Here is a 17,046-nt window from a genome sequence, read left to right as displayed (position 1 = left end):
TCACACTTGGCAGTTTCCAATTAGGTCAAGTAAAGATACCTTTGCAAGGGGGGGCCTTCAGGGCCTGACAGGTCAAATAATTACAATTCTCTGGGTATTTGGCTTTGAAAGAACTCCAATCTCATTCTACCTCTTTCAGTGACTGCCAGATTGCTGGTATTCACTATAGTTGCCAGCTGTTTGTTTTCAAGTCTTCCATGGAACTGGAGAGGGAGATGAGAATAGGGCAAGTTACAATATCACAGTGCTCACTGTTGTTACAGAGATTCAGCTTTTTCTTCAATAAATGTTCCTCAGACTGCTGCAAGCCTTAGGTTAATGCCCAGAGTTCTAAACATTTTTGCCAGTTTCTCATTGCTTTTATGGAGGAAAAAATTTTCAAAACTCCTCACTCCAACATTTTTGCTGATGTCTTACTACATACTTTTTTTGAAACCTAGAATGCATTTGTTTCCAATCCCACTACCTTTTCAAACCCTTCCAGCCATTACCTCCTAGGTGTGAGTGTGGCTTTTCTGAGGACACTGTCTCCTTGGTACTTGCTGCCTTCTTTCCCCTCCAAGTCCAAGGAGGCCGTGACAGAAAGAGAGGTGGCAAAGAGGCTTTGAATGCTTCAGAGCTGGGGCTCCTGATGATGCCATCTACAAACTCAGGGGGGCCTTCATCATTAGACGAAATAAGCAAGAGTTGGATCTATTTTTAGACTGCTGCATTCTATCCTTAAAAGAACAAACTGATAAGTTGAACATCTCACAATTTTCCATAGTGTTTAAGCGCACAGCTACTGCAGTAAGACTTATGAGTTCACTGCCTCCTAGCAGTGATGATAATGGTATACATATTGTTGAGTCACTATGAAAATTAAGTGGAAAACAAAATAAAATCCTTGGCAGTGTCTGGCATAAGCACTCCATATATAGTTGCTGGCACTTTCATTATCACTGGCAGAGTACCAATACCTGGTATAAATCCTGTATTGTACATCTGAGTAGAAAGGGACCTCAGAACTCCACTCATTTAATTGCATATCCAGGACAATAACTCACAATGCTGCAAATCCCTATCAAATGATATCTAGCATATGTTTTAATATTTCCAAGGACAGGGAGTGGATCATCTCAAAGGCAACTCATTGCATTGCCGAATCACTCTCATCGTTAGAAAGCTCTTTCTTCTACTGAGCCCCAAATCTTTCTCCCCCTTTTCCCTTGAACACCTCAAAATAAAGCTATTATCTTTTCAGTGTGACAATTCTTCCACTATCTGAAGGCTTCTCAGAAGCATTCTAACTCTTCTTTCTAGCTCTGGGGAAGAGGTTGGTACATTCCACTGCTCACCAGATTTCCCCTGCCTCTAATTGCCATGGCCTGAGGTGTCCTCCTGAAATCCAGTGGGATCTGGAAGGTCTGAGTGGAGAAAATAAATTTCCTTTCAGATCACAAGAGATCTCATGATCTGTTTTCTACCTCCCTTCCCATGACAAGTGAATCCCTGCACCTGCCCTGTGAGCATTACCCGTGAAACACACACACACACACACACACACACATATACACATGCAAACAGAGAAGAGGTTCAATTTATTGATTGCTCTTTGGGAAAGGTTATATAGAATATTATTGGGGTGGAATTAAATTCTAGTTACAGATTCATAAAACGTTGCTTTCAACCCAATTAGCTTTTATGAGACTATCAAATCCCCTCTCATCCTCATATACAGCAAAGGACCCCAATCATAGTCTTCATAAATTTGTTGTTTTAAATGATTAAAGCAGACATAATACATAATGCAGTTGATATTAAATATATTGAGAATGACAAATCAGTAGAACTACTTTCACTCTTCAGCATTAACTGGTCATTTATAAATGTTCTGTACATACATTTTTTATTTTAGATGTTCTCCTTAAAGGACCTTGTGAACTATTCATTATTATCTGCTATTTGTTTGTATACACACATTTTAATTCTTCCAAAATAACATTTAAGATCTTTCTTAAATTGCCTCAGAAACGTTAACCTTTAAGGAACATTCAATTAAAAAACTAAAAGCTCAGGTCTTGACTCTGTAACACACGTTCAGATGTGTCAAGATTTTGTTTCCCTCTGATAAAAGCCTCCAACAATATACAATGTGCCAGCCTCTTCTTTGCTCAACTCAGAGGAAGTCATATAAAGGAGAAAAAAAAATGCTTGAAATCACAGTGACCAAAGGATTTGAGTTAATAATTACATTAAATAACCATAACTTTTTGATTAACTATTCACATTCCACACAGTGGAAATTATCCTTTCCTCCAGATTTTTCACTTACATTTTTAACTTTGCAGAACTACAATAACAAAAAACAACTTACAGACTTGCAGGATGTGTTTTTCTCTTTTAATGCCAAGCACAAAGTGTACATCATAAAATTCATATTTGGTGTTTGGCATTATTTTAATAGGAAAGATCTAGATCACAAATATCTTGCCATAAAAAATTCTACTATAGTAATGAAAAAAACATATCATTACATCATCGGTGACTTCAGTACAATATGTGACAGATATGGCACTCTCAATAAATGTTGGAAGACACACGGGACTTGGGCTCGTCTTAATGTAGGCACAGTAAGAAAAGCAGACATTTCCCTCTTTGGCTAGTGCTGTGCTTTTAGGGCAGTTATGCTGCTGATTACCCCAGTGAAGCTCATTTTGAGGAAATTCTCTTTACTTAAGCCAAATCCAACTTACATGCAAGACTGTGGTACAAGCTACTAAAAGAAGATTCCTGCTGCCAACTGAAGTCATCTCTTTTTAACAAAACTGCATGCTTGTGGCAGAGTTAGAACAAGAGAGATTCGGTGTCTGCTGGTTCTGGGCGTCATTCTTCCTCTCTAGTGTGGTTTTATATGTTCAGCTCCTTCCCCCTTTCTTTTCCTCTCCCCCACCCTCAAAATTCTAGCTTAGCATTTGCATGCTTAATTAAATCCATTCTGTGTTTTATTGTTGGGAGGACGTGGACGATACAAGGATTTAGGGCAGGGGCGTACGGTGTATGTGACATGCACAGACTATGTGTTTGCACAAATTCGCCTAGTATAGAATCATCAGTAGTGAATTTCAAAGTTTTAAAACTAGACCCAATAGTTCGGGTGTTCAAGATGACTTCTGCCTCAAAGTATGGTTCCTATTTATTTGTTAGGAGGGAGAGCACTGGACCAAAACAAAAATAAAATAAAAGCAGCCTCTTTAGTTGCACTGGTTCTTTGAATGCTGGAGCCTTCATGGGCAACTGAAACACAAGTCTATGGTGTTTGTTTCCCATGTGACACATGACTTGGCTGGTGAGACTGAGGGTGCAAGGCAAGAAGAGTATCGGGGGTGGGGGAGGTTTACATATAAAACCTCAGGCTTGAAGAGAGCAAGTTGTCCAAATCCAAAATGCAGGAAGGTTCACCCACCCTGTGCTTTGGCCATCAGATAAATACTAAATACACATTGCAAATAACCTAAGTTTAATCGGGGAACAGTAGTTTCCAAATGGTTACAATGTTACATAAATCCTACCAGCTGTAGGAAAGCTAATGCACACAAATACTCTGATTTCTTAACTGGGGGTTCCCATTAGACCCTTCAAGGGCAAAGGAAGAAAGGCTGGTGTATCCCTTACATGTCCTCCCTGACTTTTGACTACTCCTTAGCCAGAGGCAATCTCCTTCCTTTCCTTACTCTCCGCTGCTCTCCAGCTCAATCTCTTACAGATGGCTAAAACAAAAAGACCCCAAATATACTTCTTTCTAAACAGGAGCAGGCCTAAACTCTCTTATCTTAGCCTGGTCCTTCACTGTCAGGTACATTTGGCAGAGGCAGAATCTTTACAATACAGGGTTGTGGCTCTCAGAAACATGACACAGGAATAAGGAACTGGGAAAGAGGTGATTATACCCCAGCCTGAAGGAAAGATAATAAGACCTTCTGCTTATAAGGTTTTTGTCTTTTTCCTATTCCTGGGGCAGGGTGGGGGGGGCGGTTCTGAACTACATCTTTTGTCCATCTGAGGGGCAAAGCAGGAGGGGCTGTTTTGGTTTCGCTCACTCACTTGGTTCTGAAAATAGGAGTGGTCAATATTTATGTTTTAAGTTTGGTATTGGGTTACAGCTAATTTTGACAGTCACAGTGACTCACAAAGTTAATGATTTCTTTTGGCAATTTCATTTCTCCTCTGTTTCCTTGGGTTCTTTAAATACCAGGAAGAAACTTGCTGAAGCATGGGTCTCACCGTGTTTGGGGGTTGGCCTTTCCAGGCTCTGCACATCTCCCTCCTGAATTTTGCTGGGCCAACTGGTCCTCACCTGCGATCTCTCCCTTCTCTCAATCCTCTAACCTTCCTGCCCTACCAGCCTCCCCCAGAGTCTGAAAGGTCTTCCCCAAATAGGAAACATTTGCATCTGTGGTCAAGCGAGTTACTTTAGAAGCTCTGGCAGGTAGGGGATTAGATGGAAATAGTCACTGAGATCCTAAGAAGGGATGGACTGTGTCAGGGAAGAGGAAGGGGGAAAGCATGCACAGGTTGAAATATCCTAAGGCCAAGGCAGCACTAAAACAGGTCTCTTGCCCTCAGAGTAGCCTCTTCCATTAACATTCATTCTGAAGGGAGGTTCTGGTCCCCAGGAGGGCACATGGAAGACCAAGGCAGAACCAGACCACAACCCCGCCCCTCCAAATGTGCCTCAGGTGGTGTGGGCTTTCTGTACCATCCCGCATGGAAGCAGATACATTTACATAATAGGAAGTGCCCTCTAGCAGAGACTGTGTTTCCTCTGGTGTCTGCAAACACCCACAGGGACCCGTGCACACTCATGCACACAAACTACGCACTAGCAGGCTCCTGGCAGAAGGCAGCTGGTGGTTCTTCTTGCCTCTAGATTTAAGCCAAGTAAGAATCAGGTTGATTTAGGTCTGGTTCTGGGCCCGTCTGGGGGCTGCACCCCAAGGACAGGCTGGGTAGGCCCGGCTTAATCCAAATCGATGGATATGCAACGACACTGCTTGACACGAGTGACCCTCTTCTTCTTGGTGGGTGGCTGTAGTTCGGGGCAGTTGAGCGTGACCATCATGGTGGTGAACTTCTTGGGCTTGCAGAAGGAGCAAGACTGAAAAGAGCCTTCCTCCTTCCGGATGTGCCTGGGGATGTAGAAGGAGTTGCACTGGCCGTAGCAGAAACGGTTGATGATGGTACGGCTGTTGCAGCCCTCCTCGTGGATGGTCTGCTTCAGCGGCTGGGTTTTGCACCAGTCTCGCTTCAGGTATTTGCGCTCGGTCACATGCAGGGCCTCCTGGCTGGACTCCAGCACTTCCTCCCCCGGCACGGCAGTGCCCCGCCCCTGGCCCCGCCCCCGGTTCCTGGAGCCAGGCTGCTGGGGAGACTGAGTCTGCTCCGAGTCATTGTGCTGGGCCTTGTCTGGCGGGGGGATGGCCCCTTGGGACCCCTTCTTTTTCCCTTCAGCAGCCGGCAGCAGGGTCCCCAAGAGGAGAAGCAGCGCTCCCACAGTGTAGGCCGTACGGCTCATGCTAAAGGGGGGAGACACAGAGAGGAGAGACATGAAAAATGGAAAAGATAATTAAAGAAAACATTCATAAAACAGCTAATGTTTTATCAGGCACTTGCTAAACACTCGACGTAAACGATTTCATTGCCTCTCACGGTATATCCGTGCATTAGGTACTGTTATTCTCGTTACCCTCTGGGCCATTAAGCCATGAAGTAGCTTGCCCAGGGTCAGCCAGTGAAGAAGCCAAGATGTGAACTCTGTCACTTGTCCTCCCAGGGGAATTGCTTCCTGGCTTCTGGCACCAACTACGTTTGACTTTGTATTATGGTCCCTTAACTGTATTCATTCTTTTTTTCTTTTAATTGAAGTATAGTTGATTTATAATGTGTTAGTTTCAGGTGTACAGCACAGTGATACAGTTATACATATATATATTTATTCTTTTCCAGATTCTTTTCCATTATAGGTTATTACAAGATACTGAATATAGTTAGGGTCCTTGTTGTTTATTTTATATATATTCATTCTTGTACTTGACAATATTTGGTTAAGTTCCTACTACGTAAATAGATGAATTAGCCTCGCCAGCCAGAGGGCTCATCTGACAGGAAAGGGTCTCACTCTTTCTCCCTGACTGGCCTGAGCCCTTCCTGAGTTTGCTTGGTTGGATGCTTATGAGATGTTCAGTGTTATCAGGCATCGGAAGGAGATGTGCGGAGGCCAGACGGAGGAAGAATCCTTCACAGGAAGAGCACTAGACGAAATGTCAAGACTCAGCTTCTAGGGCTTCCCTGGTGGCGCAGTGGTTGAGAGTCCGCCTGCCGATGCAGGGGACATGGGTTCGTGCCCCGGTCCGGGAGGATCCCACATGCCGCGGAGCGGCTGGGCCCGTGAGCCATGGCCGCTGAGCCTGCGCGTCCGGAGCCTGTGCTCCGCAGCGGGAGAGCCCACAACAGTGAGAGGCCCGCGTACCGCAAAAAAAAAAAAAAAAAAAGAGGGTATAAGAGAGAAGCATCAGAGTCTTAAGATTCTCCTGGGACAGTGGCTCTCAAACCTGAGTGTGCAGACAATCACCTGGGGATATTGTTAAAATGCAGATTATCATTCAGTAGGTCTGCCTTTCTAACAAGCTTTGAGCAGCAACACCTGTAGCACCTGCAGCCGTGGGGCACAGAGGGAGCTGTGAAAATGTGGAGGGATTTTCTTCTCAATAAGTACAGTTTCAAATTCCCAGCCTCCCTCCTCAGGCCATGACACCAAGTCTGCCCTGAATCCAGAGGTTTCCCTTGTCTTCCACATCCACCACAGTTCTGAACCCGAGGACACAGCAGTGAAGCACCCATGTCCCTGCTCTCTTCTGTCCACCAGTGTGACACATGATAACCACTAAATGCAATTTAATAGTAACCTCACCGTGGCCCCCAAGGGACTATCCAAGTTGGTATTAGTAGCTGGAGCAGTTACCTTTCAAAGACAAAGGCAGGGTGGAATCTGCATTCTCTAAAGGGCAGCCCCTGTAAGTAAAGACCATGCAACCCTAAGGATAATGTCAAATTAAGATAATTAAATATTAAATTCAAAATATTCTTAAATGGCACCATCTTTTAAACATTAACCTAATACTTTTGGGCAAGTTCAAGTTTGGAGCTGATAATGTGACATTTAGCTCTTGCTCTGACTTCCTGGCTTTTGTCAGTTTATGTTACGGCATCTTTGTTCTTTAAACAGAGCATTTTTTGCCTCAACAACAGCAAAAAATTAATTTCCTTGTTTTGTCTTTAAAACATCGCTCATGACGAAAGCCCAGTTATAAAACAGTGCTGATTTTCTCCAGGGAGTCGGACAACTTGAGCCATGACGATCCAGTCTCCTGGGCAAATATATTGTGAATTCAAGAAGCTTTCACAAGTTTCTGTTTTTATTCAATTCTGGGCCAGGATCTGAACTAAAGTTCAGTCTCTGCCCATTTCCAAGAGGAACACATAAGACAGCCCTAGGCCTCCACCCACCATCTTCCCCATCCCTCCTAAAAATGGCCTCCAGAACAATCCAAGCCTCCAGAGCAAGATTTCAGAGCCAACATCCCAGAGGCCAATCTGAGACTTGACTGGGAAGGTATATTGACTGCATGGGAGAGGTTCAAGTCATGGGGCCAGCCATACCCACAAACATCTATCCAAAAAAATGCAATTTTCTTTCTCTACACCACTTAGGACCTCCTTTATACTCAGCTTTCCCTATCTGGCATTTCCCATCTGTCATTAAATAAATACCAAGTCTGAGAGTCATGAGGGCTTATTCATCACCTCTTCCTCCATGCCTGGCAGAGTAGATGCTCTTTTGTTCAATGAATGATTGTCATGGACCACACTGACCGACAGAGTTTCTGTTCTTTGCATTTAAAATGTCTTCACACATGCTGAAGATCAGCAGAGTCTAGCCTAGGGAGCTTCTTAATACTTCTCTTCCTTTTTCCAAGAAAACTCCAAATACCCACTTCTTTTTACCTGGTCCCATGGAGAACACCATGGGGTTTATATTTCCAATTAAAGCCATGTATTCTCTCACTTCGTCCCAGCTTACCCGTCCCCCTCCCCATGTCCTCAGGTCCATTCTCTACGTCTGCATCTTTTTTCCAGTCCTGTCCCTAGGTTCTTCAGAACCTTTTTTTTTTTTTTTTTAGAGAGAGAGAGTGGCATGGACATACATACACTACCAAATGTGAAATAGATAGCTAGTGGGAAGCAGCCACATTGCACAGGGAGATAAGCTCGGTGCTTTGTGCCCACCTAGAGGGGTGGGATAGGGAGGGTGGGAGGGAGATGCAAGAGGGAGGGGATATGGGGATATATGTATATGTATAGTGGTTCACTTTGTTATACAGCAGAAACTAACACACCATTGTAAAGCAATTATACTCCAATAAAGATGTTTAAAAAAAAGCCATTGTATTCACTCTGGAAGAAACCAACAATAAAGCAGTAAATTCAAAATCAGTCAACTGTGGTTTTCTGTTTTAATTTGGACTGACTTCCTGTTCCTATGGGAGTGTGCAAACCCCATGAGAAAAAGGGGTCTAGAGTGACAGACTTTTTAAGAAAAGTAAATTTTTCTCAAAATTTATTAGGTGTATTATGAAGTATTATGAAATGGCTTTTCATTTTCAAAAAGTCTACTCTTTAAATATCTTCAGCTTTTGAGTTCTTAAATCTTATAACTAGTTATTTGGAGAGAGGAAAAAAACCACCTTAGGAATCTCAATCAACAGAGACCTCAGCTTCTTAGAGAACAGCAGTGCTCTGAAGGACTCTGCATATCCCACACAAGTAAGAGGGAGGGGGATGAGAACTATAACCAGTACTAGAACCAGGGCTCTGTCAAGTCACTGTGGTCAGTCACCCAACCTCCTCCACACCAAAATGATCTTGCTTACTCACTGAAGGAAATAGGGCTGTTGTGTTCTTGAAATCCCAATTGTATTGCCACCAAATAATTTGCACTCTGTAAATATCACAGACATGGAGGAAACCAAGAAAATGTACATTCCTTGAGGATAATTCTTTTTCCCATCAACACCTAGCAGAGTGCCTCGTTATCAAAAGTGAATCCAGGGCTTCCCTGGTGGTGCAGTGGTTGGAAGTCCGCCTGCCGATGCAGGGGACGTGGGTTTGTTCCCCGGTCCGGGAAGATCCCACATGCCGTGGAGCAGCTGGACCCGTGAGCCATGGCCACTGAGCCTGCGTGTCTGGAGCCTGTGCTCCGCAATGGGAGAGGCCACAGCAGTGGGAGGCCCGCGTACCACAAAAAAAAAAAAAAAAAAAAAAGAATCCAAAGGCTAGTCCAGATTTAGGTCTTATGAACTGTCATCCATATCCAAACGAGAGCTGAAAACATTTCTGGTAATTTGCATTCATGAAACGACCCACTCACATTATTAAATTAAAGCTGCATCTCATGGACCCAGAGTGCATCAGACACCCACAAAGACCTCCCTTTATTCTCCTTTGCAGACAATATTCTTTTCAAATGCTACCTCAACTTCCCCTTAATGTATTTCTGCTTCTCCAACTAATGTGATCATATTTTCATGATGAGTTTCTCTGCAACTGTTTCCCACCAGCAAGACCCACCCACCCCTACCTTTTTTCTTCCTGTACCACTGTTCTCCCCTCTAATCCATTTGTCCCAGAGGACATAGATACTCTCAAAGCATGTCTCCTCTACCTGATGCTTTCCTTCAGGTTGCCCCAAGTGATCAACAGCAAACATCTGCACAAAGATATGCCATATCAGCCACCCTCTGTCCTGTGCAGGTCATGGTGATTTATTCCAATCTTCGCCAGGCTGTGAGAACACAATCATGTAATTCTGGGGAATCAGAAATAAAAGTGTTATGTGTAACCTGTTTCTAATATTCTCAATGTCTTTGGGAAAGTTTAGGCCAGCTCCTTTCAGCACTCTTCTTGCCCTATTTCTCATTTTAGCTAACCAACCTGCTTGTATTCAGTTAAATGGAGTGCTGAGTGGAATAAACAGTGAGGAGACAATGATCAGCAAGCTAGATGTCTGTGGCTGATCAATTCCTCTTGATGAACTGAATTTTAGAAAGCTATTCAACAGGCATGCCATCAAATTATTCCCCAGTATTAAAAAAATAATGGAAGTGACAGCACAGGCTCTAAGGGCAGGCCAGGTTTTAGAAGAGCCTATTCCTATTTCTCAGAACTAAATCTTTGAGAAGGGCAAAGGTTGTTTTTAAATTGGATCTTTAATTTTTAAAAAGACAGTCAACTTTTAGAAATTGAGCAGAGAAGCTCTTAAGAATATACTGCGTTGATTTTTTTGTTTTCAGACAATTTGCACCAAAGGCAAACTAGTAGAGGATAAAGTCTCATGCTGTATGTATTGCAAGTACCCTAACTGCAACCTCCCTATTCTGGAGACCATTCAGGCTAAGTCAGGCTGGGGCCCAACATCATATAGGGCAGGGAGGAGACCACCTAGTAGTTAAGTATCTCAGGAGCTCTCAAGGCTCATCCGAAGATTTTTTGGTGAAGTTAATGATGGTATACAATTCTTGTGGTCAACAGGAGACAAGTTAGAAAGTAATAAATCTTAAATGTCCACTGAGCGGCACTATTGAGAGTTGGTCAAGTCATAGGTTCTATATTGTAGTGAAAGATGTGTGTTGGTCCCTGTGTGAGTGGGATTTGTGAGTTCATTTCAGAACCACCTTGTGGTACACGCTGATGTCCTATAATGTTACTGCCTCTCCCAATACCACGACTAAGAGCCACCTCTATTTTTTAAACCCTATGCCAGGCATTATGCTCAATTCTGACTGAATTTTATAATTGATTTTTCACAACAAAATATGAGGTAGACAATATCATCTTCCTTTTACCGATCAGGGAATTCAGACTCTGAAAAGTTAGGAATTTGTCCAAGGTCACACAGCCCCTCATGGGAAAGCCAGGGTTTGAGCCCCATTCTCCCTAGCCCTCATACACATGCCCTTAACCACTATTCTATGGACACTCAGCACGATGTTTAATAAGGGACACATGGACTTGTTTCTAATGCAATCAAATTTGAACAATATTGTGACTCAAATAATTCTCTATTTTGTTCACATGTAAAGAAAAAACCCTTTCTGGTCCCAGGAATTATTGTTGTACTTTGCATTTCTAAGAGCATATGTTAAAACTAAAGACAATTCCTTGCAGATGTAAGACATAGGCTGATAACACTGGCCTGATTTGTGCTTTCAGTTGGATGCTACAGTCACCTCCCCTACCTCCCCCACTCCTTTTACATAAAAGGTTTAGGTTTTCCCGTCTGTCCTACACTCTCTATTCTGCACAGCTTTGCTGGTCCACAGCTTTGCTGCTGACAAGCATTTCTTGGGAGCAGGGTTTGTGGCATAAAATTTCGTGGCGTTGCATCACTTTTAACACTTAAACCTTAAGATTAGGGCTTCAGTTTAGAAGACAAGGCAGGCAGCTCTCATTCAGAGAGCTGAGGATGTAATAGGTTTCTATTCTCCCCTGTGTAACCATTCACACAAGTCTATGTTAGCCAACTTGGATTTCCCATAGATCGTGCATGGGTTACCAAAACATTTCACTCAAAACGAACTTTTAAGAAAATAGGAAACCTGTGAAATTACAAAGTTTACAAAACACTTTAATTCCTACAATGACCTGGGGGTTAAACACACACACACAGCCCTACACACAGCAACTAAGTTCTAAAGAGCCCTTAAATAATTAGTTAATACTAACAATTTGGAGTGTGCAATTTATCCAGTGATGGTAATCAAATCACCTACCACTGTAGGCTGCAGTGTGCCAGGGAGGAAATGAGAATCTGTAATTTTTAAAAATATTCTTCTTTCCCTCCTTGCTTTGAAAAGTCCATCCTTTCAAGTCCCGCATCCCAGAGAGACAGAGAGAGAGAGAGAGAGAGAGAGAGAGAGAGAGAGAGAGAGAGAGAGAGAGAAGGGAAGGAAGGAAGAAAAAAAGAAAGAAAGAAAGAAAAAGAAAAAGAAAAAGAGGGTGCTGGAAAGTGGAAAGCCCTGGGGTGAAAGAAGATTCCTCACCCTGGGTTCAGGGTTATCTTAACCTCTTCTCCGCTATTTATTTAACTTGTGTGTACAGCCAAAAGGAAGCCACTACTCTGGGGTCCCTGGGACAGCTTAAATCCCTGGTGACCCACTTAACACAGTAGATTGTTTTAATCAACTCGTGTCCTGGCACCATCTCGAAGGGGAACATAAACAGACGCGCACACCGCTTGGATCTGCTCTTTCCAGCGGGAGATCCAATTACCTACCGATGGTCGCCTCTCTGCCCTTGAAACATTTAAGAAGAGATTTTTAACCCCTAACTTCGAGGCTATATTTCTGTCTAAAAGAGGAGAAAGCAGCACCCAGATTTGACCGGGGAGCCCCTTCGAGCCAGCTCTGGGGCGCGCTGGAAGGGCTTCACTGGAGAGGCTCCTGTCTGCCCCCTGCCTCGCCCGGGGGGCCATCACCAGAGCCCTGCGCGGGGAAACGCCAGGCTGGGGCGCCCCCAAGGCACAGCTGGGATCCGAAGACAATGCCAAGCCAGAGCGGTGGCGCGTCTGTTCTTCCTAAGCCAGAAATCTACCAGTAACTCCGGTCGGCAAGGTGACGGCCCCGACACCCCACCGCCCGCCGGCCTTGCTCCGTGAGCTGCAGAGGGGTCAGCAAAGTGGCGGGGGAGGACGAGGGATGACCTGGGCGTCCAAGCCCGGGGACCAGCCTCCCGCCGCCAGTCCCGCCTAGTCCATCTCTAGGAAGGCGCGGCGAGGTGAGGCAGGGGCCTCTCGGACACAAATTAAGGGGTACCCGCACAAGTGGGACCCGGCAGGTTGTCACTGCCCATCGCCCGGACGTCCGCGGTTCAGCCGAGAAGCGCATGGGGCAGGGAGAAGCCTAGAAGAGGAAACAGCGCGCACGAGCGCGCAGTCAGTGTGTGCGGTGTTTGCTATGTGAGCACCGCGGGCTCGCGGGACTAGGCGTCCGGGACCGCGCACCTCCCTTCAGCTGTCCAGTTACCTGACCCTTGGGTTTCCGCCACGGCGGAACTCCGCAGCTCCGCTGTTGCACGAGTCTCCATCTTGGGGAGAGGCAAATGCATCGCTGATTCTCAGGATCCACCACCTCACGGCGGGATCACTCATGGCCCTCCGACGTGCGCGCCCCGAAGTCCCCAGACCCAGCGCCCCGCCTCAAACAAATGGGACCCTCTCATTGCAACCTGCCCCGGCGTTTGCGGTCGAGCTGAAGGTCCCCGCAGCGCCTCACTGCTCCCGCTCGCTCATTATACCTCAGCTCCTGCGCTCTGGATTCACGGACTCTGCGCCCTCAACCAGCGGGCGCGACTGTTAAGCGCGGCTGCCAAACACACCCGGAGCGTATTAGCGGAGCTCCGGGAGGTGGAACTGGGATGCGGGGCTCTTGCTCTTGACATCCTCTTTCCCAGTCTTGCCCTGCAGACCGCGCAAGGTGAGGTCATGGCAGCCAAGAGCTTGGCACGAAAGACTCCGCGATGGTTCTTCAGGGCTCACCCCAGGGATCGCGGGGCCTCGGCCTGCGCTCACGAAGGGCTACGGCAAGTCTGCACGGAGCGGGACGCGGCAGTCGTTTGCCGACCCCTACACACACACACACACACACACACACACACACGCCCGCCCGCGCCTTCGCGCCCACCTGTCAGTGCTGCGGGCCTTCGGGGCCTGCGCTCTCGACGCGTGGCGCGGTGTGCGGCCGCGGCACGAGCCGCCCGGGCTCGGCGCGGGGTCAGCGGGACAGAGCGCACCGCTCTTGCTGCACACTAGGTCGCCCGGTCCGCGGAGGGCGCACCGAGTGCGGGGCATCGCGCCGTCTCCCGTTTAAATGCCGGCGGCGGAGCGCGGCGCCCGGGGCCGCGCCTCTCCATTGGCCAGGCGCCGCCGCCGCCGCGGGACCCGCTATCCGCCCCCTTTCCCGGTACTGCCCCCGCCCCCCGCACCCCTCCTGCCTCCCCGCGGGGTCCCCTCTCCGCCTGCCTCGCCTCTTTGTCTGCTCCCCCCGCCCAGGCCGGCTGGGAGAGGTCACCCCAGGGAACCGCGCCTGGAATGCACAGCAAATCACATTTTCCGCTCCCGTTGGAGGGGGAAGCGCGGGAGGAAATCCCCCCGGCTCCCGGCCCCTCATTCCTCCTCTGCCCCAGGCCTGGGCTTTTCCTCTCGCCGGCTCCGCTCCGCCCGCGTCGGCCCCGCGACGCTCTCGGTCCCGGAGACTGCCCCAGGAAGAGCAAGACCTCCGTGGGATCGCGACCAATTAGGCGATCCTTTCCCCGTGGAGGGAGCGGGACTGCAGGGCGCTCTGGTTGAGCGGTCGCCGCGGCTCTGGTGCGTCTCCGCCCGAGGCCCCCAACTTCGAGGGCGCTGACCCCTGCGCCCCCGTTAACCCCGGCGGGCTCGCCGGCCGCCAGCAGGAGCCTGTCGCCAACATGACACCCTCCTCTCCTCGCCCTCCACGGGTTCTTTCAGCTCAGATGCCGGCGGCCTCGGGTGTGAATGTACAGAAGGGAGTAACGGGGGGCAGAATAAACCTAAAAGGAACCTAAAAAATCTAAAATGGAAAGTCAAGCTTTCCATTCCTGAGCCATTTTTAAAAGGGAGAGAACAGTCGCTAGGAGAGAAGAGGTATTCCGTAGCATGTTAAATTTAATAAATCAAGGAAATAAAACCTCAGACGAGGAAATAACTTCCCAGAAATGGAAGACAAAAACTTACGTATGTGAAAAACCCATGTCACATTCTGTGTTCATTCCTTCGAACCCGATAAGAGTGGGAACATACCAAGCGCAGAAATATTTTTGAGAGATGAGCGAACACTTTCATTTGTTCTCTTAGCTTGGAAATTGGCTCCTCAAAGAGGCTGTAAAGTTTTGTGTGTCGAAGTTAGAGCCCGTGCAAAAATCAACTCGGCTGCAAGGTCTGCAGACCAGCTCCATCAGCGAGGTCAGATGATGACTTTGAAAAACATCTGTTACAGAAGGAAATTTGAAGGTGTTTGTACTGACTACAGCAAAGTAAACAAGGCAATGAAAGCCATCAAAAGGTACTTATGAGACATTTGTGATTTAAGTATTTGGCTTAAGAAAACAAAACAAAACCCCCAAACTGTGGTTTTTTGTTTTGTTTTTGTTTTTGTTTTTCTCTCTAGGCAGGCATTAGGGGGAGGGGGCAAGAAATATTGAACTTCTACTAGATACTGCTAGGGACTTGAAACCGATTTTTCAAAATAAACAAGAAGGAAGTCTGCATTAAATCAATATCTAGAGAATCTTCATCATCTGAATGTTTTGTATGTGCAAACAGCGGTTTCTATCCATGAACTCAGTGCTGCACTTTAAATGTTTTCAATAATTTTTTGTTAAATCATCCCGTGAGCCATAGTTTGTAGTTGCCTGCGAGATGCAAACATTCAGTAGGGCTCAGAGACTTATCTTGGTCAAGTGGGCTGCAGGAGAGATACACAGTCAGAAATACACAAAGTACGCAATTAACAGCCCAGCCAAAGTGCACCACCAAGTCCTAGGAGCCAGCTGTTCTCTCCCTGTGTAAACTATTCCGCCAAAGAAAAGGAAGCATATTTTACAAATTCATTAACTCCTTCTAATCTAAAATCAATGCTTTAGTCATTTTTTTCCCCCAAAACTCATATGAACTGCTCCAAATAAAAATACAAAGAGACAAGAGCTTACCTCCTACATTGGAAGTCATTGTTTAAGAGCCCCGACCCTGTGGTTTTATATATCCCATCTTTTTCTCACCATCTCTATCTAGTAAGTGTTGTTCATCTTTAGGATCCCTCCTCAGGAGGCTTCTCAGACCACACTTCCTACAGTAGAAACATCCCGACCCCCATCCCACCAGCCCACAGCTCTCTGCCCCATTTCACTGCATCTTGTTTCTTCATTGTCACTTATCTCTCCCTGCCACTAGAATGTAAGCTTCACGAGGGTGGGCACTTTGTCAATCTTGGTCACTTTGATTACACGAGTATATAGAATACAGAAGTAGCTAACACAGAATTGGGATTCAATAACTAGCTGTAGATTGGGAATATTCAGCACATGCTCACTCGGTAAGATTATCAGCTGAGCCAATGCTGAGGATATAACCATCATGCAGATGGTAAAGACGGGCCCTCGTCTCGCCGTTTATAGTCTAGTATGTTGGTAAATATTTCTCAAGTTTTCTGCCTCACATTTGTGTTTCCACAGCTCTCAACCAGTCATTGCAAACCATTATCCATTCAGGATGAAGGCATGAGAGTAAAAACTCTTCAGACCTCTTTAACCATAATTACATAATTGAAACCTGCTCTTAGTAAGAGAGGGAAGAAGTAGAATGACTCCATGTAGGCAAACTTAAAATTTGAAATCTGAGATGCCTAAACAATAATCACTCAATGATAAATTTCACTTACAGAAACCACTTTCAAATTAATTTGAGGCTCTTGTGAGAAGTGTTGATGCTACTGGCTTGTAAAAGGAAAGTCCATTTCTCTTGTTTTGCTCTCCTATCGAAATATAAAAAGTGTTTCCATCTAACTCACAAGATGCTAAAAGGGGGCTACTCTCAAGATCTGGAGAAAAAATTTGAAGGCCTTTGTAGGGAAGTTTTTGCTTAGATCTGCAAAAGCTATTTATGCCTATTCCCTCAATTGCAGAGACTGTGTATGCCATCTTGCATTGACTTAAAAAAAGAATAAAGATCTTTACCCATTTGAAACTGAACTTGTATGGCCCTCTTTTTAAAAAATGTGATAATGAACTTGACAATGATTAAAGAAAAAGATATTTGCAATGGTCAAATAACAGTTAAATGATTCGTATCCAAAATGCATCCCTCTTATAAATTAACAAGAAAAAAACTCCACAAATAACTGTAGGAGTTGGCAAAGCACATGACCAGGCATTACACAA

At 45.8% G+C, this 17,046-nt stretch overlaps 1 protein-coding gene across 1 annotated transcript; it reads right to left on the bottom strand.

Moving 5' to 3' along the window:
• Window positions 1-4,999: 4,999 nt before the first annotated feature.
• GREM1 (gremlin 1, DAN family BMP antagonist) lies at window positions 5,000-5,554 on the bottom strand (the record flags this gene model as incomplete). Its single annotated transcript, XM_079700593.1, has 1 exon — window positions 5,000-5,554. The coding sequence occupies one exon, from the start codon at window positions 5,552-5,554 to the stop codon at window positions 5,000-5,002; it is 555 nt and encodes a 184-aa protein (XP_079556719.1).
• Between the last annotated feature and the right edge of the window lie 11,492 nt (window positions 5,555-17,046).

The sequence above is a fragment of the Hyperoodon ampullatus genome, assembly GCF_949752795.1.
Source record: "Hyperoodon ampullatus genome assembly, chromosome: 3".
NCBI lineage: Eukaryota > Metazoa > Chordata > Mammalia > Artiodactyla > Ziphiidae > Hyperoodon > Hyperoodon ampullatus.
The sequence above is the reverse complement of the archived record's forward strand: the minus strand, read 5'-3'. Positions and strand labels throughout refer to the sequence as shown.